We start from the raw sequence: 27240 nt of genomic DNA, 5'->3' as shown, positions 1-27240 counted from the left end.
AAAAAGAACAGAGATATGGAGCAAAAGTGATGACATCATTCAAGCCCATGGATCCAGCTATGCCCAAAGTAAGATACTTCCCTGGACTTTATCTTTAAATGATCAATACCTTCCCATTTTTTCCTTAAGCCTATTTGTTTTCAGTCCCTTATGCTAAAAACAAAAAAAAAAAATCCTGACTAATATAACTTCCAAGGGGAATGCTTGAGCTGCAAAGATGATAAAGCAGGGCTTTAGTTTTGCTGAGATGTAAAAAACTGGGATGCTACCTCTAGCATTCTGCTTTTCTACCCTTTCTTCACAGGAGTTATTTCTGTTATCTCTTCTACTCTAAATCTGGACAAATATTTAAGAATACCCATTTGAAAGGGCATAGAGGTATGACCTGCTAGAGACACATGTATGTCATGGTTTGGAGCTAATGGAACCAAAAGCTTTGTGTTCATGTTCCAGTTTCTCCACTAACCATGTGAACTTGATTAATAAGTCTCATAGCGTCTTTAAGCCTAAATATATGTGCCTGTGAGGATGAAATGAGATAACGTTCGTGGAAGTGTTTTGAAATCCATAAAGGAGCGACAATTGTGAGTCAAGGAAATCTGAACACTTGCCACCTTGGAAGGCTGCTACTTTGTGGAAGAAAACATTCTGAGGGAAGAAAGCAGCACTTTCTTTATCTCGAAGCAAGGAGGCTGAGCTTGGAAACATTTTAGTTATCAGCAGATTGTGATGCCAAATGGAACTTCATCTCTTTGAATGATTATTGAGAACAGCTCAATAACTGAACTGGCCTCCAGTCTTCCCTCTGCCTCTCTCTCCTAACCTACCCCTCCCCCAGACACAAGCAGACAGCCAAGGTTTGTGCCAAGAAGTTCAAACATTCCAGAACATTCCAGAACAATCACATGACCAAGTAGGTAACCAACAGGAGACTACTACTGGGCAGAAAATAATTACACACAATATAACAGTCATTCCACACTTTTCAAGAAAGTATGAGGACCTCTTTTATACATCTAAAATTTTCACAGGCAGACCTGTTTCTACAAGATAGAATTTGTTGATTGAGAAAGAACTTCATGGAGTAAGTATGAATTCAGTGTTGCTTTAACATGAATTTGTAAATTATTCATAATAGCAGTAGTTCTTAACATTTGGAAAGGAGTCGCACAAGAATATACAAGTGGTATTAGGAATTTGGTGTTCAGTCCCCTCAGTTCAGGAGCAAACAGATGAGACAAGTAGGACAGCCCCTGAGGGACTGACCCCTGCTGTTCTCCCAGCAGCCCTCCCTGTTGTACCAAGGCTGTTTTCTTGCTAGTGTTAACTAAGGCACTCCCCACTCACGCCCTCCATCAGAGGTTTGGTTGTTTTCCAACTCCCGTTTGCACTCTTCTTCCTCTCAGGTGGGTGAACAGGAGTTCAAGTTTGCTTTGTTCTTTCCTAACCTGGGTCACGTTCAGGGCTCTGACCGAACCTTTGCTGCTATTTCACCTTCCGAACTTCCAAAAGACAAACCTCAGAACTGCAAATAGTACCCACTCAGGTTGTTAAGAGCTGCAAAAGCTTTTCCTTGACATACAGCATCAACAGCTTTAAAAAGCACCCACTTAAGTTCTAAATTTTATAGACACTCAGAGTATCCACTCAGGCTCTTTCCTGGAAAGCCCATCAGCAGAGGAGCAGGGCCGGTAGGGGTTTGTTTTAAGTGCAATGTATCTTTTAAAATGCCCATTTAAAAAGCCCAATTCCTCTCCCCATTCCCAGGTTCACTGCCTTGAGGGCCCTGTCTTCACATCTTGGTGACAGCTGCTGACAAGAGGTGCCCAGGTCAGAGTTCTGAAAATCCAGGTGTTTGGGGGCTCAGGCTTGGCCTAACAGTACGGCCAACCTTTTCTCCGTGGTGCTCACTTCCTAAGGGTTTCTCCCTATTACCAAGACTTGGGCTAGGCCTCCACAAGGCTCTGGCCCTCTCCGTGAACCCCCAAGTCAGTAGAACTTCTACACACATCTTCTGACCCCTTCTTGCTGAGAGCTCAAGTGGGTTCTACTAACATGTTAAGGTTCTGAGCCAAGAAGGAAAGAACAGTCAGTGTGACTCTCAAGAAACTGGAGACACTGTAATTTATCACATGACACACAGAAAAATCCCAGCCTAACCACATACCTGACCACTGTAATTCCCAGAAGCCCAGACAAGAAGGGAAGATGGTATGGGACTGGGTGGAGCCAGCGATTTGGAGCTCCTGTGTGTGCGTGTTGGTGCTGTAAGGCGGGGGAAGGGTTAGCCACCAGGTTCCCTACAATTGCTCGGCTTCTTACAAATACTCCCATCAACAACGGAAGAGTTTATACTTTCCTAAAAAATCCTACTAGAACAAGTACCCCCAAAGTATGATCTGCAGAATAAGGGCACTACATGTAATACTTGTGTGGGGGGCGGGTAGGGTATGGAAAGGTCTATGCTCAACTCAGTTTGAAAAGCAGTAGGCTAAAGAAAGAATTTCAGCTACAGGACTTCTCAGAGCTTCTGCTATGTTAGTGCACGTTGTGACCTCCAAACCTGGGCTGGAGACTGCAGCACTGTCTACACCTCTACTAAGTGCTTTTCAGGGAAAGCATCCCATGATAGTGTACCACGGAACATGCTCTGGGAAGCACTACAGCAGACCTAATGTGATCTAATTTGGAGGTGAAGCATAGTGCTCTGACCCAGAATCCTGAAGAGAGGCAAGGTACAAGTAAGCCACTTAGGTAGCATCACGAGCAGGCCTTGGACTTGAGATTCCTCTCCATCTGTGGCACTTCCTTTCACAGGCCCCAGCCACATCACAGGTAAGTTGTGTGTGTGTGTGTGTGTGTGTGTGTGTGTGTGTGTGTGTGTGTGTGTGTGTGTGTGTGTGTGTGTGTTTCTTTAAGGGAAGGTGCAGAGGTATGGGACAAAGGGGATGCTTGATCTTTATTTGCCTTGGAGCTGATGGAAGATCACAGGAGTTGTACCTGAGATTCTTAATATAAGTAAACATATACACACATAGAAACAGGTATATAACTATGAAAACAAAATAGTGCAAATTATTTGAAAATAACAGAAATACCTATCATGCCCCCATCCTAATCCCTGTCATCCCTTATATATGTCTTCAGTGCTCTTCCAGGGGTAGCTTTTTACGTCATTGTCGTTGTCATCATTTTAATTCTTGTATTTCTGGCAATGGAAAAAAAGTCCTGATCTTCCTCCCCACTCCTGAATCTGTCTTTCCAGAGGCTGAGAAAGACAGAACCACAATCAATGGACATTGCACGGGGATCCCTCTTTCCTTTAGGCTGGCCCTTACCTTTCCTCCTGGTCCACAACCCACTTGGTGCTCCCACACCCAACTGGTCACTGCCACTTCTCCTCCCTCTGTGTTATCATCCTGGGTATGCTCCCCCTTCTAGCCCACTGGCTAAAATGATAAACTTTTGCCCAGTGTCCATATTAACTTTGGCCTTCTGGGTACAACAGTCTTGCCTTTGTCAGGCAACATGTGTTGAACTGAATTCATCCTTGTCCACCCGATTCTATACCATAATCCCAGAAGATTTTGGATGGTGAAAGATGGTGGTGGGCAGGCAGTGTTGTAGGATATCCTTTCAAGAGTATTCAGCGAATTAGGTTATGTAGTCTATAGTGGACAACTTCATCTCTGCCTTCCCAGTGTCCATTCTCTTCTTTGTAAAAGCATTCAGATTTTCCTTTGGGAATCACTTTTCCTGCTCCCCTCAATCCACACAATTTGCGTGAGGCCGACATCCCTACCACTCCAGGGATGGGAACAGGACCCAGATCTGGTCAATCAAAGCATTCTGGAGTCAACAGAGGGAGACACAATTCTGGGGGATTTTTTAAAAAAAAAATATTGGGTAGAGAGAATCTGTCCACGAGGGTTGCTGAGAAAATTGAATATTAAAGAGAATGCCTGCTGGAGAAGGGAGACACTGAAAGCAGAACTGGGAGATGGGAGACAGTTGAATTCTGATGACGTGCAGTTGCTTACATGGTAGTCATAGGCTACACTGTGGCCTGATGACACTGGAGCTCCTCAGTTTGGTTTGGCGGACACAGAAGCTCTAGGCTCTGACAGCCCTGAGGCCACCTGACTGCTCACTTCACCCTGACTAGATGGGTCCTGTTGGAACACGGAGAACTTCACAGAGATGCCTGTAGGCCTCTTTTTAACTCTGTAACATCTGTCATGGGGCAGTTTGACCCCAACCCATGTACAGGTGCCATATCTTGCCTCTGGTCTTCTGACTGAGTCCATCCAAGTACCAGATGTAAAGGTAAACCCTATGACTCATGGAGACATTAACCTGTTAGGTAAAAGACTGCTTTGAATCCTCATCAGGGGGTTAACAGCTAGAAGGAATCCATTTAATACATACATGGCCTGATGCCATGTGTCTACCAACTCAGCTAAGATGCAAACATAGGTCTCACTGCTAAGCCTGTGTTACTTCTGCAGTGCTCGCGTGAAACTCAAGAAACCAAAATCTTTCCTCACAAATGACTGAATTCATCTTTTTTTTAAATAAAGGTTTTCAAAAATAACTTTAAAATCATAGCCACACCAAACTTTAAAAGATCAATCCGCTCCACACCGTAACAGGTTAACACAGAGGAGAATTAAGCAACAACTGAGTGTGTGAAGTGTGAAGACAGGGGAGGCACCTAGGGGTGCATGAGAACGTACAGTGGGGGGGGGGTGCCCGTCGGGGCAGGTCCCTCAGGAACTGCTGAGGCGCTAAGATTGTAGAGGCGGCTCACGGGGCGGGGAGGGCTTACGTGGTTTTACTTTCTAGGCCTCTCATGACAGCGTCACCAAACCACACGTACTAAAATGTAGCCACGTGCCAAATTTCTGAAAGGCTTTTTATAATTTTGCCTTTTAAATTGCTCGGTTGACCAGCAACCCATTTAATATACGATTAGCAATGATTCCTTGCAATCATTGCATGTGCTTGGGAATACTTGTGAAGAAACTCTCAACTATATTGTTCTCAACGTTTTAAGTTTGGAAGTGTTTCATTTTGTGGATATTTAATTATTTTTGCTCTTTTTTTCCATAATTTGGAACCAGTATTTTTTTTTTTTTTTTTTGGCAAGCCTTTCCATTGGTTCTTCAAAACTTACAGATCTTAGGCACAATGCCTTTAATTGCCTAACGGGTAAAATAGCAGAGAGGTGGAAACAGAGCATGGAGAGAGAATGCAGGAAGTATGGGAGCCAAGTACACTCAGCATTTAAAACCACCTGAGGTCAGTTGTCATGATCTGAAATTGGATCCCTGCAAGCAGCAAGCCAGGCACCATTTCCAAATACGCAATCCCCACCAATATCTTCCCTTGAAGACTATAAAGAGATGTCTTCAGGAGTGTCCTGCCATCCACAGATGCAGCAGGAACAGGAAGCTGCCTCTGCCATTCCCTTTCCTTTGGGGCAGCATCTACTCCCAAGACAAGACCAGTTACCCAAACAGCCACCAATGAGTCCGGCAGCAGCCCCAGCACCCTCACGGCCGTGGTGACAGGGTATTCACAGAGTAGACACGTGAAGTTGCCACACGTGTCATTGCTGGGCTTGTTCACTTAAGTTGGTCTCTAATTTCTAGAAATTCACCTGCCTTCATCAGTTTGAATATATGATTTCCCAAATCACAGCAGAAATTATTAACAAATTAATCAATCTGAAATTTTTGAAGTAAAGCTCTTTAAGAGGGTTGGGAACAGGGAAGAAACACACAAATAAAGAGTGTCCTGAGACCTCAGAAACATCTTGATGTTTAAAATAAAAATACTCATGCCAACTAACCTATCTGCCACCCCAAGTAAACACATATAATGATAGGGGAGGAGGAGGCAATGGTGCACATCTTTCTGTTTTGTGGGGCACCATCTCACACATCCACCCTGATTTCCCAGAGGAAACCAAGTGTGGGGAGGTGAATTACTTATCCCATCACAGCTGGTTAGTAGCTGAACTGGGCCAGAAAGCAAGCTGGGCTACTTAGCTCGTGAGGTCACCATCACCTCCCCTGCAGACTCAACAGAAGGGTGTCAGCAGAGCAGGATCCACATCCAGAGCCACCAGTATCAGAAGAACCAGGAAGAGAGGAAGTGGCGCATGTGTGAAAAAAACTCTGCCCTGGTCCATCCAAGATGCCAAACACTGATAAATTGTCCCACTCAAATGGCTTCTTCTTTTTTTTTTTAGTGTTTATTTATTTACTTATTTATTTATTTGGCTGCACTGGGTCTTAGTTGCGGCATGCGGGATCTTCACTTGCGGCATGCGGGATCTTCACTTACGGCATGTGGGATCTTGTTCCCTGACCAGGGATCGAACCCGGGCCCCCTGCATGGGAAGTGTGGAGTCTTAGCCACTGGACCACCAGGGAAGTCCCTCACATGGCTTCTTAGACCTAGCCAGCTAGAGTACAGAAAGACCTGGCTTGCCTACTGACATTCCTATTAACTGTTAGTCACTTCTAAAGAACCGGCCAGGTGGTCTAAACATGGAAACTCTGACTAAATGCAAGTTACTTCTCCCCTATTCTGGAGTCAGGTGAGGAATAACAGAGGTCCAGGCTGGGCACACAGGCTGCGGTGCTGCTTTCCCATTCACCACAGACTGGCTGAAATTGCCCACCGGCACATCCACACGTCTCCAGCAAAACACCAACAGGTAAAGTCAGTGGAACGCCACATTCTAATCCTCCCACCGTGACCAATACCCTGGAAAAATCCACTTCGGCACCCTGCCTTGGTCCCCTCACCTCACCCAGGTGAATCCCACCCCGACCTTGAGCATGGTTAAAACTGAAGCAATCCCTTAGTTTCCTGGTGTTTCCTTTTCTCCATCTACCTTCAATTTTGTCCACTTCCACAGGCCTCCTCTACTCCAATCTGCTACTTCCTTCCCTGCCTTTTAACACCCTCAACACTTCCGCTCGGTCACCACGAAGCTAACTGCCAGTACTGGCCTCACCTAGGAGCCTCCAGACACAACAGACCTAGCGGAATGGCCACCTCACGATCTTTCATCGTAGCATGACAGGGAGGACAGGCACCATGGTGCAACCTAAGTTTCGGGGCTTTTTGGTTGGGTCTGTAATCAGTGATGTCCTTCACCACTTTTTATCAGAAAAGATTAAGACAGACAAACAAACCACGAGGTTCAGCTGCCCTCTGAGGGCAATGTGGATATCAGCACTGCCTCCTACTGCTCTTTCCCCATCAGCACGTCATGTTGCAATACCCCAGCTTCCCCCTACCCTTATCAACTGTCTTGATGAAGATGGTAAATAATCATGATGGAGGGAGGCTGGCTGGTGTTCACACAGAAGGACGGTGAAAGACAGAAGCAGGGCCTGGTACATGACAGGAAGGCAAAGGCTGTGATTCGGCCATGAGCCCCAAAACATCACAGATGTATATGCCTTAAAAAAAAAAAAAATCACTAGTCTCGCTGAACTCAGAGTGGTCTGTCTCTGTCAGCAGAGAGGAGTAGACAGGTCAAGATAGAAAGCCAAGTCCAAAATGCTGGAATCTCCCATCAAACTGCACCAGGGGTAGCTGAACCAATCAGGAGCTAAGCTAAGAATAAGGCAGAGAATGAAGGAGCGGAATGTCGCTAAGATGTACCAGCAACTTCTGCCCAAGGAGTGCAGTTGCTTCTCTTGGGCACCTGAGAAGGGGCTGGCAGTAGGCTGTTTAAATAAATATTAAATTTGTCCTCCTATTGGCAATAGCATCACCACTACCACTCCAGGAGTAGCTGTGCCAGATGAGGGCTGGGACACTTCCGTGTTTAGAGCAGAGAGGGGCACACGTCCCTTCTACTGCTTGCAATGATCTGCCTGGAGTCTACATGCCACCCTAAACTGAACAACAGTACCATTTCCAGAGCTTGTCCCGAGGGACAGGAAGCCCCTGCAGGACACAGCCAAAGCCACGTGGTCCCTTAGTTCTGTATCTGAGCATGGGCAGATCTGGATTCAAATGACAGCAGCAGTAAATAAAACTGCAGTATGTGTGGCAGGCAGAATTCTCAGATGTCCACGAATCTGGGCCCTAGCTATTCAAACACTAATCTAGGTACTGCTGTAATCAGATGACCTTAAGATAAGGAGATTACCCTGGTATCACAAGAAGTCAGATTCAAGCATGAGAAGGATTCAATGCCACAGAAGGATTCAGTGCATTGTTGTTGGCTTAAAGATGGAGGGAACCAAGTTGCAAGGAATGCAGGCAGGCTCTATAAGCTGAGAATTGTCCCCAGCTGACAGCCAGAAGCAGGGACCCCAGTCCCACCATCTGAATTTTGCCAACAACCTGAATGCGGTTGGAAGCATATTCTTGCCCAGAGCCCAGCCTGGCTAAAACCTTGACATCAGCCTTCTGAGGCCCTAGCCAGAGAACCCAAGCAAGCCTACCAAGACCTCTGACCTACAGAACTGTGAGATGATAAATGGTATTCCTTTAAGTTGCTAAGTCTGTGGTAATTTGTTACACAGCAACAGAAATCTAACACACTACGTAGAGCTCTCCGTAAGTAGAGAGCCACAGTTCAAAATGGCCTGACCTCCTTCAGTGTTAGCCCTTCACCTCCGCATCCTCCCACACCCCCAGACACGAGGGCACAGACTCCTTCTGGACCCCTTTTACTGAAAAAGAAAAGGGGAGCAAGAGAACTGGGGAGGTAAAGACCTTTCCTTACTTCAAAAGCCCACCCTGGGCTTCCCTGATGACGCAGTGGTTGAGAGTCCGCCTGCCGATGCAGGGGACGCGCGTTCTGTGCCCTGGTCCGGGAGGATCCCACATGCCGCGGAGCGGCTAGGCCCGTGAGCCATGGCCACTGAGCCTGCACGTCCGGAGCCTGTGCTCCGCAACGGGAGACGCCACAGCAGTGAGAGGCCCGCGTACCGCAAAAAAAAAAAAAAAAAAAAAAAAAAAAGCCCACTCTAGGTGGAAAACACCATTTGGAATCCTAACAGAAAGAATCAGGTATTTCCCCTTCTACCAATTCTGACCCCTTACACACACCACATGTAGCCTCTATTAGTTGCAGACGAAACCACCACAGGTCCTGCACATTCTTGCTGGGGAGGCCTTTACCACAACACTTTCTCATCATGTGTTCATAGCAAGCAATCTTGAGGGGTGAAGTAATGTCCCCATCTGGAACAAAGAGCAGGCTTGCTGTAAGAGATGGAGTGCCCAAGTGTGCATGTTCCTTGGCTCTGATGCAAACCCCCGGCATGCATGGCATCTACCTGCGGCCCCTACACATCACCAGTGTGGGACTTAGGGAGAAAGAAACCAATACAAACATGAAGCTCATGCTGCTTGCTGTGCTCTGAGTAATAAAGTTCTTTGTCTCTGACCTGAGATATCCATTTCTTCTGCTAGCATCCATGAAACAGTAATCATCTAACTTATTAGCTTGCAAGTAGGGTGAACTTCTAGACTCTGACACTATTACACTTAGATCTTTTAAATCAGGAGATCTACTATCTTTACATTATCAATTTCAAAAGAACAAAATACCCTTTTTAAATTTTTCTTGTGGAGATAATAAAATCTACATCACTGGGCTATTGTGGGAATAAAATGAGAAAACACATAGCACACTTGAGATGTAGAAAACATCCAATAACTTCCGTTAGATCCCTGCTCTCCCTAGTCACTCATCCTCCCCAAAATCCATATACAATGAACCAGATGGGGAGCAGTATGTCTCCAAGATAGCAGTCCACTCAGAAGACAAGGGATAAAATAGTCTACTACACCAATTTCTGACACTTGCATCACACTGCACTACTCATAAAGGGCTTCCACCCATATTATCTCATTTAATCCCTACACAGAAACCAAGGTTCAGAGAGGTCAGTCCTTGCAGAACCAACAGTAACTCCACAGGTCTGGAAAAATAGCCATATGGCAGAAGCCTGAGGATGTGGGCTGAGGAAGCATTGCTGAAATGCAGCTGTGATGTTGTTCTAGCAGCACAACTGTATCCTGAAGGCACACTCTTCATCCAGGTAAGCCAAGGGAGTTCCCATCAAGAATAGGCCTCCTGAGGAATGTCTGCCCTGGAGAAATGGCTGGAAACCACAAGATAGAGAAACATCTTTTATTCGGATATGCTGATGATTTTTAAATGGAAAATTTTTTAAGTCCTTAATATAAGAGGCCATCCTGTCCTGGATGAACTTGGTCCCTTTGGTTCCTTGGCAGCTTCTGCTGTGTCCAGAGGCCTTGGGGCCTTTCATCTTGTGACAGTGTCACTTGAGGGTCTTGCTGAGGTTGGAGAAGCCAGTGCCAACACAAGTCATCAGCACTTTATCCCCTCCCTTGAGTTCTTCACCACATGGCTTGGTTTCAATTTTAAACATAATCTGGAAAAAGCTCTTCAAATGCCGCAAAAATTCTATCCTAAAAAATAAAAATAAAAATTTAAAAAAGGGAGGGAGAAATGAAAGAGGAATTCGGCTTTTAAAAAATTCTTCTCCAGCCTAGAGCTGAAGCTTTTAATTTCCCAGATCAGGAGGAATCACTGAAATTAAGAACTTCTATCAATGCTGATTAAACAGCATTTATTTACAGCCTGCCAGATTCCAAAGATGATTTTAAACAGCTTGCAGAGATGCACACAACGTAAGACAAATTAAATTAAAAAAAAGAAAGGAAAAGGTTAGAGGTTAGTCCTACACATGCATTAGAGTGGACATGAATATGGCATTAATCTTCAAGAGGCTCATGCAGAGAGAGAAACACGTGCTTTAATGAGTCACAGTATCATGAGATTAAAACCAAGCAGGGTGACTGCTGCTGATGCTGAAAGAGAGAAGTCTCTCTCTCCATTGTTCAATCTCGACAGCCCTTTCATTCATTCAACAAATATTTATTGAGTGCCTACTACGTGCCAGGCACTGTTCTTCATGCTGGAGATATTGCAGTCAACCAAAAATCCCTTCTCTCATGAAGCTTTCAATCTATATCCTTGAAATATATATATACTTCCTCCATAGTCAGAAATTTAAATAAAGTAAACAAGGCAGATGAGAAGGAAACGTAGGTATAAAATATTTGTGTGTATATGGCTGAAGGCAATACTAAATAAGGTGGCCAGGGAAGTGCTCACAGTAAACATGCAGAGGAGGTTCAAGGGGCTCTTTCTTGTCATCCTCCTTAAGACAGAGCGATGGCTTCACCCCAAGAGTACCTTGGGAACAGCAATTCCGTGGAAGGACCATGGTCTGGCCTAGCAGATTCGGCATCAACCCAGCGAGACTGACCATACGACTCACCTGGAGAGTTCATTTAACAAGCAGATTCCTGAAGGTTTCAATCAATTGGCAACTGGTGGAGAGGAAGTGTCCATGTGGAAGAGCCCAGAATCACAGGCCACATGTCCCCTCCTCACCCCTTACCAAGCCGTGTCTCCGCAGGGCACAGGGGCCAGAATCCTCCCTGGTGATTCGTACCAGCCCAGTTTGCGAAAGACTGGTTTAGTTAAGAACAGATGATCTGCATATCTTTTTTTTTTTTTAACATCTTTATTGGGGTATAATTGCTTTACAACGGTGTGTTAGTTTCTGCTTTATAACAAAGTGAATCAGTTATACATATACATATATTCCCATGTCTCTTCCCTCCTGCGTCTCCCTCCCTCCCACCCTCCCTATCCCACCCCTCCAGGCGGTCACAAAGCACCGAGCTGATCTCCCTGTGCTATGCAGCTGCTTCCCACTAGCCATCTGTCTTACGTTTGGTAGTGTATATATGTCCATGCCTCTCTCTCGCTTTGTCACAGCAATCAGAGAAGAAAAGGAAATAAAAGGAATCCAAATCGGAAAAGAAGTAAAACTCACTGTTTGCAGATGACATGATACTATACATAGAGAATCCTAAAGATGCTACCAGAAAACTACTAGAGCTAATCAATGAATTTGGTAAAGTAGCAGGATACAAAATTAATGCACAGTAATCTCTGGCATTCCTATACACTAATGATGAAAAATCTGAAAGTGAACTCAAGAAAACACTCCCATTTACCATTGCAACAAAAAGAATAAAATATCTAGGAATAAACCTACCTAAGGAGATCTGCACGTCTTTAATGAAGTAGTTCAGCAACCTGTGTTGTGCTGCCTCCCAATGAAACCATACAAACAGTTCTCACACAGAATGTACATGGAATCACCCGAGGAGCTTTCAAAATACTGATCCTGACATGCAGATCAATGGAACAGAATTGAGAGTCAAGAAATAAGCCCACACACGTGTGGTCAACTCATTTTCAAAAAGGTGCCAAGATAATTCAAAGAGGAAAGAATAATCTCAACAAATGGTGCTTCACACGCAAAAGAATGAAGCTGGACCCTTTACTCACATCACACACAAAAATTAACTCAAAACGGATCAAAGACCTACATGGAAGAGCTAAAGCTATGAAACTCAAAGAAGAAAACACAGGACTAAATCTTCATGATCTTGGGTTAAGCAATGATTTCTTAGATACAGCATCAAAAGCAGAGTGATAAAAGAAAAAATGGATTAACTGAACTTCATCAAAATTAACATCTTTTCTGGACACTATCAAGAAAGTGGAAAGACAACCCCCAGAATGGTAGAAAATATTTGCAAATCATTTATCTGATAAGGGTCTGGTATCTGGAACATATAAAGAACGCATACAACTCGATAATAAAAAACCAAATAACCTAATTTTAAAATGAGCAAAGGATCTGAATAGACATTTCTCTAAAGAAGATATGCACATAGCAATAACCACATGAAAAGATACTCAACATCATTAGTTACTAGGGAAACACAAATCAAAACCAACAGAAAGGCTATGATCAAAAAAAAAGATAACAACAAAAGTGTGGGTGAGGAGAAATTGGAACCCTCAAACACTGCTGGTAGAAATGTAAAATGGTACCACCACTGTGGAAAACAGTCTGGCAATTCCTCAAAATGTTACACAAGGAGTTAGTTACCACATGATCCAGCAATTCCACCCTAAGGTATATACACAAGAAAAATGAAAACATACATCCACACAAAAACTTGTACATAAATGTTCATAAGAACATTATTCATAACAGTCAAAAAGTACAAACAACTCAAATGGCCATCAATTGATGAATGGATAAACAAAAGATGGTTTATCTGTATAGTGGAATATTATTCAGCCATGAAAAAGGAATGAAGTACTAATACATGCTACAATATGGATGGACCCTGAAAACATTCTGCTAAGTGAAACAAGCCAGTCACAAAGAACCACATATTGTTTGAGTCTGTATGAATTGGACAGAACAGGCAAATCTATTACAGCGACAGAAAGCAGATTAGGGGTTGCCTAGGGCTGGGGGCAGTGAGAGGAATCAGGAACACCTGTGAATGGGCAAAAGGGTTTCCTTCCGGGGTGGTGGAAATGTTCTAAAATTAGACTGTGGTTACATTTACACAACTTTGTGAATATACTAAAAACCCACTGAATTGTACACTTTAAATAGGTAAACTGTGTGGTATGTGAATTATATCTCAATAAAGTTGTTTAAAATAACTATTTTATTTGTGAAGTTAAAAAAAAAAAAGAACTGATACATGGCTCCCGTCCTCACACAGTATATACCAAACTAAGTATAAAGCCTACTGCAACGCATTTTCCACCCTCTCCTGTCCCTTTATCCTAGTTAATCTAGTCAAAGGAGGAAAAAGCAAAAAGGGGAAAAGAAAGTCTGAACAATTCCGCATCCTGTCTGCTCGAGATGGGCTAAGAGATGGAACAGTAACTAGCCTGGACAGTAGGAGTCCCGGTGATAGCTGCATGCTCACAGAAAAATTCCTCACTTCTTTGCTCTCTCTTCCACCTTGGATTGTGCTACTTCATCTCCATCTTTAAAATAACGTCCCATTTGCCACCTATTCTACGAAGCCTTCTCTAGCCAGTAACCCCTCTGGGTTTCCATAGCATTCTTGGCTCTGCTTATGGAGTCTAATGAAATGCTCATGTGTAAGTGTCTCACAATTGCCCTGGCCCCGCTCTTGGTAAATTATATAAGCATCTCCAGGGCAATGACCTTAACCCATTACACCTGCTAGGCACTATATATAAGGCACTCAGGAATGGGGCACCCAACAGAATGTGGAGGTTAGGGTTTAGCGATACTTTTTTTTTTTTTTTTTTTTTTTTGCGGTACGCGGGCCTCTCACTGCTGTGGCCTCTTCCGTTGCGGAGCACAGGCTCCAGACGCGCAGGCTCAGCAGCCACGGCTCACGGGCCTAGCCGCTCCACAGCATGTGGGATCTTCCCAGACCGGGGCACGAACCCGTGTCCCCTGCATCGGCAGGCGGACTCTCAACCACTGCGCCACCAGGGAAGCCCCAGGGATACTTCTGAGAAATGACTTCAACATTCTTAGCAATTAAGGGAAGTCAATTCTTCCCCTGCTGGCTTTCTCATTTTACTAACCAATTGAAATTTTCAGGTTTTTGCTCTGTCCCAGCCTCACAACCTCCCTAACCCTGCCCTAGGAAACAAAGAAAACAAACACATCAAAAAAAACCATAGATAAACAGTCCACATCTGTGGGCATAGCTTCCGGCTGGCAGCAACGCAGAAAAAGCCAGCCATCTCACCCACTTGTCTGCATTCTAAGGAGGAAACAGCCTGTTCTCTCTCGCTGCTGCTTCGGTTCTAATACAGGCCCGAGGCACGCTCTGCTTCCAGAGCCTCCCCAGCCTACTTCATACTTCACCCTGAATCGTTCAACTGTGCTGGAAAAACCAGACACCTTCCCCAGCTGGCAGAATTCCTAAGAGGCCGCAGCCTGCCTCTGATCTCTTGGAGAAGGAGGGGAGAAACACAGGCTTGAGTGTGCAGGCCTGCATAGTTGCAGCTTTGGGGTATTTGTAGCCTTTGGAATCGTTAGAAAAAGCAAAGTCAGTTCCACTTTTTACATAATGTTCTGCCAACCCTTCAGCCTGTCTGAGGAAGACTGTGTAAGGACTGAGTTAAGGTACATTTCATGATGCCCTCCACCGCCAGCCCCATTCTCCCTAAGTCTCCTGTGGCTGGGATAGCGTAAAGCAACCATGCTCAGAAGCTGAGAAATAACCACAGGCGATATGAAATACTAACAGTATCCTTAAGAAAATGGAAACCAAACAGAATAAACTCACCCACATCTATATGCAGTTGAACAAAGTCAGGTCCAGGGCCAGTCCGTGTCCTTTTCCACAGCCCCACGCGGCACCGCTCCCCTTTCTTTCTCTTCCAAACACCATACAGTAGACCCACACTTTCTAGACACAGCTCCCCAGCCACAGAGCCAGGCAGAAGAGGCACCCCCGGGACACCGAGGGCAGCTCTGCTCCTCTACAGATAATCCCCGCAACAGCGTGACTGGAAGATTTTCAGACTAACCCTTTTAGGCAACTGGGACTCCTGACTTAAGAGAAGTATCCTTAGTGAGCTTTCTTCCCCCAGAACAAAGTGATTTATATCTTTTAAAAAACGAAAAACAAAAAACCGCCAACAACCTACTTTTCCTGAACACCTCCAGTCCATCTGACAAGCAGGTTTCAGAGAATCCTGGAGCACAGAGGTAATTCTTCCTGTGTATTTTCCAAGAGTGGGTTGTTCCCACCACCATTGTTGGTCAACAGGTGAAGGCCACTGGGCTCACAGTCATCTGCCCATTGGATCCCAACTGCCTGGAACTTGCCAGGTTGCCCGGCCCTGCCCCTTAAAATACAGCCCCTCATACCAGGTCCCCCTCTGAAGCCTGCTAGAGCGTGGTGGTGACGGGGATCACGACGCGCTCTCTCTGGCGGCTCTACAACAACAAACCATGATAGCGGGCCCCGCCTCCTGCTCCACCAAGCCACCTGGACACTGGGGTCACCTACTTCTCAGATCTAAGGAGTTGCTCTGCAAATTGAAGGGATGGAAGATCTGGGGGTGGGAAGAGAATCTGCTCAACAGGGCTCCCTGTAGTCACGACACGGCATCTTTTAAATATATCGGTGGTACTTTTTCTGCCGAAGAGCTGTTTTCCCAAAGACCAGCTGACCTCTGCTCCAGGAATGAAGTTATTAAACTCCGTTATAAAGGCAGCAGGAAACAGAGAGCCAGGCTGGCTGCACTCTCAGGAGACATGGATACCAGGCCAAGTTCAGCCAAGAACTCACTATGAGCAGGTGACTGACCTCTCTGTCATCTGAAAAGTAAGGATATCACTTGTTTTACCATATGCCAAATATGTCCTGCGGCTCAAAGAGCATAATAAAGGAGACTGGGCTTTGCAGCATTTAAACCATTTCCCAGATGTAAGGTGGCGTGTGCTGTGCTTGCTCCCAGAGAGGAGCTGGGCAACTGAACCCAAAGAGCAGCATCTCATTGATCTTCACATCACTGTGCTACACACTGGGTGAGCCAACTACCCCGATCAGTCCGTGTTTGACAAGGACCCTGGGCTCTCGCTCCCCAGCACGTCACAAAAGTGAAAAGAGGTCATTTATTAAAACTAGAATAAAACAAAGTGACCTAGTTTATTTTAGACTTCCAATGAAAGACAGAAGGAGATCATTTCATGACAATTTGAAACGAGGATTCTGAAAAGATACAGCAGGGCACCCTGGGCTCAGGCAGGGAGGTGCCTGGAGTCCAATAACATGTGTGAAATCCCAGCTTTTACTAAACAGCACAGTGGGTCAGGGAAGCGTGCACTCTGGATGAGACGTCAGAGTCCGAACCCCAGGTGCTGACTGTGTGACCCTGGGCACACGACTTGACCACTCTGTGTCTCAATCCGCTGACCAGTAAAATGGAGTGTACCTGCCTTCACAACTTTACCACCCTTGTGGGGTTATCATGAAACCTGAAAGAGTTCGTGTTTGTAAAGTACGTAAAACAACATCTGGCCCACAGCAAACACTGTTAAGTGTTGTTAAATAAACATCCACTTACAGAATTCTCAGGAACAGTAAATAAGATGTGTGTAGTTTGTTTAGTAATGTAACTGCAGAAAGTTAGTCATAAATTTAAAAATTAGTGGATACAGGGACTTCCCCGGTGGCGCAGTGATTAAGAATCTGCCTGCCAATGCAGAGGACACGGGTTCAAGCCCTGGTCCGGGAAGATCCCACATGCCGTGGGGCAACTAAGCCCGTGCGCCACAACTACTGAGCCTGCACTCTAGAGCCCGCGAGCCACAACTACTGAAGCCTGTGGGCCTAGAGCCTGTGCTCCACAACAAGAGAAGCCACCGCAATGAGAAGCCCACGCGCTGCGACAAAGACTAGCCCCCGCTCGCTGCAGCTAGAGAAAGCCCGCGTGCAGCTACGAAGACCCAACACAGCCAAAAATTTTAAAAAACAATAAATAAATAAAAATTTTAAAAATCTTTAAGAAAAATAAAAATTAGTGGATACAGATTTAGATAGATGAGCAGACGATTTACAGCCGACTTCAGGCCTGAGGTTACCCAAAGCAAGTTTACCAGGCCTCCTGGTGTTCAAAGTGAACTTCACAGGAGACTGGATGTCCGTGTGCGCCCAGCACTGATGGAGCTCTGCCAGGCACACCGCGCTGCTGGGAGAGCTAAGTGCCCGACCGCATTTAAGCCTCGTTCCACCTTCACAAGCCCATGACTTCAGGACCATTCACTTTCTCTGTGGATGAAACTGAGGCTCGGAGATGCCAAAGACCTTGTCCATGGTCTCCCAGTGCTGCAAGGTAGAGCCAGAACTGAAATCCAGATAGGCTGGACTCCAATACCTGTGCACTGCAGAACGCAGAAAGTTCCGGTCACCGCAGTCTCTGATCATAAACAATTTCTGAAAGTGCTAATTAAGACACTCGTTGATATATACTCCTACTTTCAAATAAAGTATACATCATCCTTAAACTGTAAAATTAAGCTTTTTCAGGGGAAAGTAGAACCACCATCACTACCTGTAAACCACCTAAAACTCCGCAAATTGAAAAGAAACAGATTCTCCACATACCAGCATGTTATCCAATACTATTTTATTCTACTGAAAAAAAACCTCTCTGGCCTTCCCAAAGAATTTCACACATATAGACTTACTTTCTCAAGTAACACAGAAAACCATTACCAGCCACGTCCTGCAGTAAAACAGAGAGAAGAGGAAAGGGGAAAAACAGAAAGACCCTTATTTTCCAGAAAGGGTTTGAAAGCAACACTGCTAGAAAACACTATCCTGCTTAATCCCAGTGCTCTGTAAATAGACATTTAAAAAGCTATTTATACAAATCAAAACATGCAAACTGCCAGAAAAAATACATTTCTTTAAACCAAGGAGGGTCTTGCTTCTGGTTTTCTTTAGAAATCTGAGGTTACAGAAAGCAGATTTTTATGATTTTAATTGCACATAAAAAAATACGTGTGATATTATGGTCTCCAAAGCTCTTGAATCCAACTAGGATAAGCTGTTCCCTCACCATGATCATCCTGACGGTGGATTCTGTCCTTTTTACCCTTAACTGTATGCAAACGCACGATGATAATTTTGCCTGTCCTGGAGCACGCCTATTTCTTCCCGCCTTTGCCCTTCATCTCTTTGGGCTTCTAGAGCTTTCCACAATGATTAAAGGCAAGAAGGGTCCCAAATAGATACAGCTTTCAAAAAGAAACTCCCTCCTCCTCCCTTGCGCTAGCTTACTGAAAGAAGGGAGGCTGCCCTTTCCAAGCCCCTGGCCGCCCCTCTCGCAGGAAGCCCTGGGGGGGCAGGTAATCCAGAGGAAGACTGTCCTGCAAGTCCCAGCCCCAGGGCTCAAAACACAAAATTTTGTAATTTGTCCCACTCCTGTAAAGCTCCATTCAGAGCAGACCACTTTGTTTTCCCAGGAGATGTGTAATTTTAGGCAAGGTTTCTGGAAGACAAGACACTGCAATTAATGTTTGGTAAGGGGGTGTGTCAAGGACACAGGAACTTTTAAAAATGTTCAGTCACATCTTGATGGTCTCCACAGAGTTTGCTGACTTAAAAAGATTATACAAGGCCCTGTAGCCAAACTGAAAAAAAATCTCTAAAAGCAAAAAAAAAAAAAAAAAAAAAATGTCAAGGAAAAATAAAAATATACATTCCATTTTTCACATAATGTTCTGCCAAACCCCATGCCCCACGACCACACACATTTCTAGACACCGTCTCATGCTGCCCGAGCAGCCAGGCCTTCTGCTGCCCTGAAGCCAAGGCTGGGAAAGCAGCAGCCATGAGACCAGCTAAGAGGGTGAAGGGTACTGTGGCGGCCACACGGCTGTCAGCCACTTGCAGCAAACTCGCTGGGAAGCCAATCTCTACACTTAAGGTGCCGTGCACCCAGACCTCACCTCCTCTCCAAGTGCCTTAACTACAAAGTCTCTCTGGGCAATGTTGATTCCTGATGTCAGCATGCCACTTACGATTACTCAATTTCAGGTTTCCTGTCCTGTGAAATACTTCACACAAGTTATCGGGAGATAGTGTGGTCCTCACCAGTTTCCTGCTTTCAGTCTTCCCGCAACGCTAACAACGTATTCTCTTCCATTTCCTTGTTCCAAAAAGCCTTCCACCACCAACTTACAGGAAAAAAAAAAAAAAAAAAAGCCTCCAAAAGGATCTCCTGGTCTCTACACTCCCAGCTCCCGGGTCCAATGGTACACTGCCCCCTCTACAGTGCCCGCCCCTTTCTCAATGTGATGGCACCACCATTCTTCAGTTATCACAGTACTGTACCTTTCAGATATACAGCATCGGTACCATGATAACCGAAAAAGGAGAGTTCAGTCTCATATCTACCTGAATATGTCCTCGAACCCAAGGCCCATTCCCCCCGCCAGCTTCCCACCCACAGGTGGCCACAGAATGATCTTCAAGTATACAGACACATGTACAGAGATGTCAGTGCTCAAACAGGCTGTTTCACAGCAACCTCACTGACTATCAACAGGAGTGCTTCTTTCACTGTGCTGTTTAGAATTCAAGTCTTCTGAGGACCTGCTCTTTTTTGGAGAATGCCTGCTTTAATACCCCAACAGTCAACCTCTGATAACATCTCATGGCCTCAAACTCACCTCTGCACTTCCCTCCTAGTCCAGTGGTGTTACTATGGACTTTGCCTCTTGGACAAAAAGGCAGTCCTTTTTGCTAAAGCTAGGAAAAAGAGGGATTTTTAAAAACTAACAATAAAACCCAAGCTATAACAGAAGCAGGAGTTTACCTCCAAAATGGAAACAATATCTAAAGCACAGACAGAACTGTCTAGTATAGATCACGCAGTTTTAATGACACAGAAATGACAATTGGGAAGGAAGAAACTGCAGGAAAGAAAGGAAAGCAAAATCCTTGTTAAACGCCAGATGAAAGCGACAACCTCCAGCGCATTTAAGGATCAGCATAATCAGGTGGGAACAGGATAGTGCTCATCATTTTGTTCGACTGGAGGATTAAACTGGAGAGCATAAGGGGGCTGAAAGAAAACAACTCACGTGTAGGGAGAGAGTGGTCCGAGAAGGACTTTGGAAACATCCTGCTGTCCAAGGGTCATGAGTAACAGAGCCAGGCTTTGGTTGGTCGAGTCCACACATCCACCCTGTAAACACAAACACTTTAAGGATTAATCATTGTACCAAACCAGATAATGGGAAACCAACAAAACAGAGGGAAAAAAAAAAAACAGACACAGATGCCCAGAGTATCAGAACCACAGAAGAGCAGACGGCAAAATTCAAGCAATAATAAAACAGAATAAGTGTCTTTTAAAGAGTTATCCTCATATCAAGTAACTGTAGGGGGTTAAACTAACAGTTAATCAAAACAATTGTAAGAGCTGAGACTATCAGAATGAATAGACATTTAAGTTTACTGAGGTATATCTAGTGAAAAATGAAACTTTGCCTTTGTAATTAAAGCCATAGCAGGACATAAAAGCAAAAAAGCATAATCATTTATAGGCAATGCATAATTACCAAGGGTTAAGTGAGTGACATTTCTACTTATTTAATCTGTCATAGAACACCACAGCTAATCTGACATGAGAGGACCTTTCCCTTTCAAGGGTCTTACCTACAACACATTCGATGACATTCAGAAACTGCCTGCCATGTCACTTTAGATTCCCCTCTTTAACCCTTCCTGTGTGCCTTAGAACTGGAGAACTGTTCAGACCAGATCCCTCCATTCTTATTATTTATGCATTATGTTCCCCCATTTTCCCTGTGCTTCCAAATCAATAAGCAGGACAAAATTCTCTTCAAAAACTTTCTCGTGAAGTACAACTGCTTTGGTTGCCTTTCTTCTTTCATTCTCGAATTTTTCAACCACTTCAGCCATTTTGCTTCTGCTTGATGCAGGCATTACTGCTGCTTCCATTTGTGCCTTGAAGAATGTCTTTATTTCAGATCATTCTCTCTGGGATAACTTTATTTACAACAACTTAAATTTACACTGTACGTACTGAAAGCAGGATGACCTTGAATGTCTACATACTTTGCATATTTCACAACAAGAAATCCAGTTTCTAACCATGGCACATCACTGTTCAAGGCTACACTCTCCCAGACTTGGAATGGGATAAGTGGTCACCCGCTGCTGCTTACGTGGGTACACCTCTCTCCTTTTTTAATGCACGTAGGGTAGGGAATAAATTGATTCTCAGGTACAGACGCTCATTCTCTGCTGTTAGACTTCATTGAGGACAATGGAGTAGGAAAATCAGAAGTGGATCCTACTGCCAGCCTTTATGAAACCTACCGCTCTTCCTCATCTACCTGAGTTAATAAAGAACAATATTTATCTCATTTAGCAAATTTTAGGACGAGAGGAGTTCCAGCACATATATTTCCATCTAAACAGAAAACCTGACCCATGGAGAATAAAAGAATATATAACAAAATATATTAATATAAGAAGATTTAACAAAACTATTTGTTTTACAGAACTTGCTCCTTTTCATAAGACTGCCTAAAATTAAACTGTTCTCTTCAGTCTCCGCTTCATAGCACTATGTTGCTATTCTCAATTGATTTTTTTTTTTTTTTTTTGCAGTACGCAGGCCTCTCACTGTTGTGGCCTCTCCCATTGCGGAGCACAGGCTCCGGACGCGCAGGCTCAGCAGCCATGGCTCACGGGCCCAGCCGCTCCGCGGCATGTGGGATCCTCCTGGACTGGGGCACGAACCCGTGTCCCCTGCATCAGCAGGCGGACTCTCAACCACTGTGCCACCAGGGAAGCCCTCAATTGATTTTTATTATGTACTGAACCAAGATTTTACTGCAGTAAATATATTAGGGTCTGTGTACAGGATACAACAGAGGAAGTAGTGGGGCCGCCTGGACAGCAGGACACAAGCCTTGTGCAAAGTAGCTTCAATCTCATTACAAAGACAAAATATGGGCAGGAACCAGTAACAAGTGAAGGTGAAGATGAAGTTACGCGGCAGCTGGGGGCTGTGGGCACCGGGACTGCCAAGGTGGTGCGAGAGGGGTTGTCACTCCCCCTGGCACCAGAGGGAGGCTTTGGGGAGGTGGGGACTTGAGCTGGCCCTGGAGCGATAAGCAGGGTTTGGAGAGGGAGGAAGAGCAGGAGGATGGGGGAGATACAACCCAGGGCTGGCAAGGACCAGGAGGCCAGCCTGAGAGTGGCTGTCTGCTCTCTGCGGAGAAGTATGCGGAACTGCAGGGATAAGGTGGAGTAGGCAGACTGAGGTGGGGCTTTTCTAACTGGGCCACGGGTTTTGACTCTATCCTGGGGAAGTGAGAAGCTGGTGAAGGTCTCTGAGCACAGGAGTACCAAGATCAGATCGCAGCTTTAGGGGGAGATTTAGGTTGAAGAGGATGCTGGAGAGGGTATGGAAAGGATTTCCCCTCTGCAAGTAGGGAGAGCCAGTACCTATATCAGGGGAGGGGGGAACGGAAGGGAGGAGGGTGGTAGATGGGGGCAGAGAGAAGGATAGGAAAGGGCAGTTCCAGAAAGCCTGGGACAGAATCAAGAGGGCTTGGTAACTGATGAGACAAAAATGGAACAAGAGGAATTAGATCAGAGGATTAAAACTTTGGCATAAATAAACGGTACCAAAGGGGATGGATTTTTATTACTTATTTAAACCATGTCACATCACAGACTTACAAAGAATTATTATAAAAACTGCATGCATTTTCATCCTTTTAGCAATTAAAGATCATAGACACACACAAAAGAAGTTTTCTTAATGACTTAAAACAAAAAACTCAGTCCAGCCACTACTGAACGGTTTAAAGCAGAACTTAACTAGAGTATAGAAAAAGTAAAATAAAATAACCTAATCCAGATTGCATGTTTTCGCTCTTGGGGACTGGTGGGCTGTGCTTTCACCCTGAGGCTTTTACTCTACCATTTACGGAAATACAAAACCCATATTCCAGCTGTGTCCGGGGGCTCCCACTGGGCTATCCTGTAATGGGATACATCCAAATCCCCCAGGTCCACTGGAAAGAGAGGGATGTGTCCCCACAGTCAGAGAGAAGGCCTGCCGGCCACCCCAGGACCAAGGCAGGGAAACCTGCATGAGTCAATAGCAGCTGAGGGACCCACAAGTGTCTCCAGCAGTCTTTCTTCACAAATATCTAGATGACAAACTTCCTGAACTGAGTACCTGGCACGGCAACCTCTTGGTCATTTACTCCATTTACTCCCAAATTTTAGTTACTATCCATCTTTCAAAAATCACTAAATTTAGCATCAAACATTGGAAAGACTTTGCATTGAAAAAGCTGAGGCCAGATCTTGACTGCTCAAGAATTATTAGAACATATTTCCTCGCTCAGAGGGATTTCTTGTGATAGACTATTTCCTTCCTCCACTATTTCCTAGCTGAATGGTGAGTAGAGGGAATGAGGTCCCTCTACTGAGGACACAGTTATAGGTCCTTTTTCTTCCATTTAATTAGATAGACACTAAATAAGCTGGAAATTTTAATGAACTTTGAAACAGTTCATTCCTACTTGCTCCACCTTGTGACCAATGAGATATTTTCAAAAATGCTGACTTTGATCCGGGGAGTAGACTGTGGCAATAAGCTGTTTTCCTTAGTGAGGCCTGTGCAGGGATCAATACCCATGACCCAGGCATCACCTTGCCACACTGATTAATAAATTACAGTGGCAAAAGGAAGAATTAAAGAACAAAATCACCACTGTACCAGCCTTACTGATTTTATTTCACTGGGCTCACGTGTGATTTTTGCGACTTTAAACAGAGCAAAACTTCCTAGAAGACTTCAGGAAAGAACCACAGAGACGTCTAATAACTGAGAATAAATACACAGATAGTACAGAGACGAAAGGCTCTTCAGCTCTTCAGCTGGAGAAAAAAGACAATTTACAAACACTCTACACCATCCAATAGCAAATCACCCAGAGTACAGTCGGCCCTCCACATCCACAGTTTCAACCAACCACAGACTGATTTTCAATTTCAGATGACTGAATCAGCGGATACAGAACCTGTGGATACTGGGGGTCGGGGTGGGGGGACGGGGGGCGGGGGGGGGTAGTAATGAAACACAGACTTGAGCATCCAGGATTTTGGTATCCACTGGGGGGAGGAGGGGTCCTGGAACCAATCACCTGTGGACACCAAGAGATGAGTGTATAGTTCTTGCTAGTGCTCAGTTTAAGAATGTGGGCCCCAGTGTGCCTCCACAGCAGAGGACTGAACATCCCTGGAGCCTGTCCTGGATTCTGCATGTCAAGGAAAAGGTTTCACCTTCCTGAGGTGCAGACTAACAGAAATCTTGGAGACAGGTTTGTGACGCTCCTCTAACCAAGTAGACGGGATCTTAAAGAATGAATTTTCAGGCAGCTTATCTTATTTCTCCTGCCATCATCTTTCCTTCTCTTCCCATTTCCTCCTTGCTTATTTTGGGTCGCCTCAGCTGTCCCTGGGAAACAGAGTAAAGTGTGTGTGTACATATGTGCATGTTGCTCTTATGGATCAACAGAGAAAAAGGATTGTAGCAACTGAGGGGACAGGCTTGGCCAGACTGGTCTACGCCGTGTCCCACCAGTAGGGCAGCAGAAGCAAAATGGTAATCAGTGCAGTCTTGTCCTCAGCATCATGTCATCTTTTCTTTGTCCCCTCTTCCCAAGACCCTACTGTACTCTGACACAGGCTGGCCTTCCCTAGACACTCTTCTATGTGCTCCCAAGCACCCTACAAAATCGAGCCTGTTGACACTGTTTTCTATCTGAATTAAACGTCACACACAAATCCAGGTTTCCAGCTTCTCTTGAAAAATCTGAAAAGAATGAGCCCCCATCCCCCTATGGCAACGACACGGGGCTGAGAGAAGGTCCCTGCTTTGCTCCAGGGGATGTGTGCTCTTCAATTGGCTAATCACTGCCTAACCTGCTTCATTTTTCACCTTCTCTCTCCTGTATGACTCTGTTCCAGTTCTCTGCCCTCCCGATCATTAAAACTTACCTGCCAGGACTTCCCTGGTGGTGCAGTGGTTAAGAATCCGCCTGCCAATGCAGGGGACACGGGTTCGATCCCTGGTCCGGGAAGATCCCACATGCCACGGAGCAACTAAGCCTGTGCGCCACAATTACTGAGCCTGCGCTCTGGCGTCCACGAGCCACAACTACTGAAGCCCATGCACCTAGAGCCTGTGCTCCGCAACTAGAGAAGCCACTGCAATGAGAAGGCTGGGCACGGCAATGAAGAGCAGTCCCCGCGCGCCGCAACTAGAGAAAGCCCGCGTGCAGCAACGAAGACCCAACGCGGCCAAACATTTAAAATAAATAAATTTATATATTAAAAAAGACTTACCTGCCATATGTAACAAACCAGTGGGGCTGGGCCTCTGCTCACTGACTAGTTTAGCCAATCCATTAAGCTAGTTAATGCTAAACTGTCTAAAGGGTAGGAAGAGGCTAACTCCTTGACTGAAGCCCTTAAAAGAGGAAGAAAGTTGCTAACGAATAAAAGTGACAGACAAAGAACTGCTTCCTGATGGCTCCTCTCCCGGACCTGCAGAAGCAGAGGACATACCCTATGGATTTCTTCGAGGAGCAGCTTGGCACAGTTCCTGCCGAGGTCCTCGGGAAGCACCGCTGCCCCCTGGCCCTGGTGGTTGGAGACAAGTTCAGCGCTGAGGAAGGTGCCGTTGGTGGTCTCAGCGACCAGCCACAGTCCAAAGCCCGGAGACCTGGGGATTCAAAGGCACAGACACTGAGTAGCATACGAAGTGGGGTTCACATTCACCAGTAAAAAGAGAAGACAAACATCTTTTTGATGGCATCCTGTCTGGTCACATCAGGTCTTATTAGAGTCCCTCCCAGCTCACACTGGACATATACATGACGCAGTGAGGGCACACACGTGACAGAACCAAAGGTGATGCAAATTTTGCATTGCTTTTCTTTTCAGCCCTCCCTTCCCCTAGCTCTCCCTTACCTTTCCCCACTCACTACATTGTAAAACATCCTGCTGTGAGAGTTTGTAACAGTCAACATATAGAGCCCCTAGTTTCTGAGGTAGGGGCTCGACACTATTCTGCAGAGTAAATAATACCATCCCCACCTTACAACTGAGGAAATGGACAAATCAAGCGACCTGCACCAAGTCCATACAGCTAGAAAGAGACTGAGATGCGCTTCAAACACAGATCTTCCAGACTCCAAAGCCCTCGCAAGTTCTCCACCACGGCACTCGCTCAGCCCTCAGTCACAACCAGCCCAGAAGTACAAGCAGCCTGGAGACCATCTGATTATAGCTCTCCTTGAGAGACAGCAGGCAGTTCCCCCGTGATGAGAAATACCACACGAGGAGAAAGGGCCTAGAGAAGGCACACTTTTATGGTTTTGTCCCCAAGGGACATCTCTAACTCAGAATTCACTTAATATGATCAACAAGCCAGCAACATGCTCTCGCCTGTGTGTTTCAACCACCAACAGCCAGACCTTAACACCCTTCCTGTCCAGGACCACAAATGACTCACGTACGTGTACATCCAACAAACATTTGGGGGAAAGCTTCCACAGACCCGGGAACTGGGGCGCCATGGTAAGCACAGGAGTCCCTGCTCTCACGAGGCTTAGTGACAACCAGTTGGGTGCAAAACAAAATCAGTCCACAAACAATAAAAACAAGCATCTCTCCACAAAATTTCCAGATCTGACACCTCACGTCTAC

General features: G+C 45.3%; 1 protein-coding gene across 7 annotated transcripts in view; it reads right to left on the bottom strand.

The window, feature by feature from the left end:
- The window catches only part of RCL1 (RNA terminal phosphate cyclase like 1), a 182944-nt gene that overhangs the window by 116172 nt on the left and 39532 nt on the right, over nt 1–27240 (bottom strand). For 5 of the 7 annotated variants that reach the window (XR_009541595.1, XR_009541596.1, XM_060155045.1 and 2 more), the window contains exons 7-8: nt 26098–26254; nt 20556–20659 (exon numbers count right to left, since the gene is read on the bottom strand). Coding sequence is in view for 5 of the 7 variants with exons in the window: in XM_060155045.1 (XP_060011028.1) it covers nt 20556–20659; nt 26098–26254 (261 nt within the window). In the remaining 2 variants the exon portion in view is untranslated. Of the gene's footprint in view, nt 1–9387; nt 10480–18067; nt 18191–20555; nt 20660–26097; nt 26255–27240 lie in introns of those variants that run through there. The other 2 variants (XM_060155044.1, XM_060155047.1) reach the window with 2 other exon arrangements.

The sequence above is a fragment of the Lagenorhynchus albirostris genome, chromosome 7 (genome assembly GCF_949774975.1).
Source record: "Lagenorhynchus albirostris chromosome 7, mLagAlb1.1, whole genome shotgun sequence".
NCBI lineage: Eukaryota > Metazoa > Chordata > Mammalia > Artiodactyla > Delphinidae > Lagenorhynchus > Lagenorhynchus albirostris.
This window is presented reverse-complemented; position numbering and strand designations above follow the sequence as displayed.